Source organism: Etheostoma spectabile, unplaced genomic scaffold (assembly GCF_008692095.1).
Source record: "Etheostoma spectabile isolate EspeVRDwgs_2016 unplaced genomic scaffold, UIUC_Espe_1.0 scaffold379, whole genome shotgun sequence".
In the NCBI taxonomy this organism is placed as follows: domain Eukaryota; kingdom Metazoa; phylum Chordata; class Actinopteri; order Perciformes; family Percidae; genus Etheostoma; species Etheostoma spectabile.
This window is the reverse complement of record NW_022605596.1, coordinates 179,508-181,519: the sequence shown is the minus strand read 5'-3', so window position 1 is coordinate 181,519 and position 2,012 is coordinate 179,508. Positions and strand designations below refer to the sequence as shown.

The window sequence follows — 2,012 nt, the reverse complement described above, 5'->3', positions numbered from 1 at the left end:
CTTCATTCACAATACTCTGTTCACAACTCGTCAATCTGCTCACTCTTGGTAATTTATGAACGGGGAGAACACGGCGAGCCATAAAAAATCGACAAGAATGCTCAAAGTCACGGATAAAAGTGCCCAAGTAGCTCAGGCAACACGTTTCTGGAGCAAGCTAACGACAACGTGGCTAGTTCGGAAGCTCAGAGCCTGGAACGAACGTGGACTCGGAGGGAATACTTGGCCATCGATGGTTGAAGACTGCTTAAAGGATGATAATGCGAAGCACAAGAAATATGACCATCTGGGACATGAGATCAACGGTAAGCTGGAAATATTGCTACTGAGGTCCAGGGCCTGAGAGCGGGTTGACGAGGCGGAGGCCCGCGTTCATACGTGGAGACCGGGCAAAGGGGCAAGGAGGCAACCGAGGCGCTGGCTTCTGCATCGACAACAGCGGAAACACAGCTTAGGTGTGTGTTTAGAGTCTCGCTCCAGAAGAAACAACGTCGTGTTTGGGGTACCAGAGGGAGGGGGGAACTCAACTATACAGTATATCGGCGATTTCTGAGAAGCCCGCTACCACTACCGGAGGACCTGGATTTGAACCTAACAGCGGCCCTCGCACTCTGGCACTAAACCCCACCCGACTCACCACCGAGCGGAGGATTATGTCATTTTGGCAAAAAAAAAAAAAAAAATTGAAAATTCTAACAGATTTTTTAACGTTTGGGTCAACACTTTTGTCACTTTTCCGATGTTTATGGTCACTTTTCTGTTTTTTTGTCATCTTTTCTAATGTTTTAGTCACTTCTTCCAATTTTATGTCAATTTTTCTGCAATTTTTATTTTATGTTTTTGTTTATTCCTCACGTTTTTGAAGCTTTTTCTGACATTTTTGTCTCCTTTTTCAACAATTTTCGGAAAAAGGATCAAATTTGACCCGAGGACAAGAGGAGGGTTAATGAAGTGATGGACGTGCTGACTGTTTCCCAAAGCCCAAGATTATGTCCTCAAATGTCTTGTTTGGTCCACAACTCAGATATTCAGTTAAATGTCACAGAGGAGAGAAGAAACTAGAACATATTTTTGGGTTTTGTTTTATCAAATATCAAAATAGCTTAAATGTAGTAGTTGACAACTAATTGATTAATCTTGTGCTGCTCTTATCTAAAGCGGTGTTTTGCAAACTGATCCATTCCCTTGTTGTCCTCCAGAGTTCCCTGATGATGTGAACCCTGTAACCAAGGAGAAGGGGGGTCCTCGAGGTCCAGAGCCCACCCGCTACGGAGACTGGGAGAGAAAGGGCCGCTGTGTAGACTTCTAGTTCAATGCTTGTAAATCTGATATATCACACCTGTAAATGGATATTTATAGTACGTGGCACTTTTTGACATGGTTGATGTTTAAATTTCAGATCCGAAGGTGAGAATAACTGTGTTCCTGACTGACTATTCTTACTCACAGGGAGAAAGGAGAACTCCTTCATACATTAGGGACAACTTCACTAAGTGTGCCATAAAGGGAAACCAACCTGGACCCTATTTCCCTATGTTTTTGTGACTGATGGAACAACAGTCTTTGACATTGGTCCAGTATTAAGAGAGATTGCTGCAGTAAGTCAATAGGACTATTATCCAGCTTGTATTGACCTTCACAAAAGTCCTTGTTTTGCCACTGACAGGCTCAGATTAATATTCTAAGTGTCTTGACAACATTATGGAAAGGGTTTCAAAGGAGGTTGACTTTTATGTATAAGATTAAGATCCTTTTTTTGACATAAAAACATCCACAAAATTGCGTTCGCTAAAGCCACCAGACTACATGTAGTTAAACAGTAATTTGAGCATCGTGAAATACACTGAATTCAAAGTCAACAGAAACAAAATAAAACTATGAAAAGCTGTTTTGGGTTCATCTTTTTACTTGCCAACCATCACAACTCTAATTTCGGTTGAAATAAACACATAGTTTACTGATCAACATGTGAAAATGTGTTGGCTCTATACACGCTAAAAGTATTGCTTTTT

General features: G+C 41.5%; 1 protein-coding gene across 1 annotated transcript in view; it reads left to right on the top strand.

The window, feature by feature from the left end:
• sdhaf4 (succinate dehydrogenase complex assembly factor 4) overlaps positions 1-1,373 on the top strand; it is an 8,724-nt gene extending 7,351 nt beyond the window's left edge. Inside the window, exon 3 of the mRNA XM_032511530.1 lies at positions 1,200-1,373. Coding sequence (XP_032367421.1) covers positions 1,200-1,309 — 110 coding nt within the window. The 3' untranslated portion in view covers positions 1,310-1,373. The remainder of the gene's footprint in view (positions 1-1,199) is intronic.
• Positions 1,374-2,012: the final 639 nt, after the last annotated feature.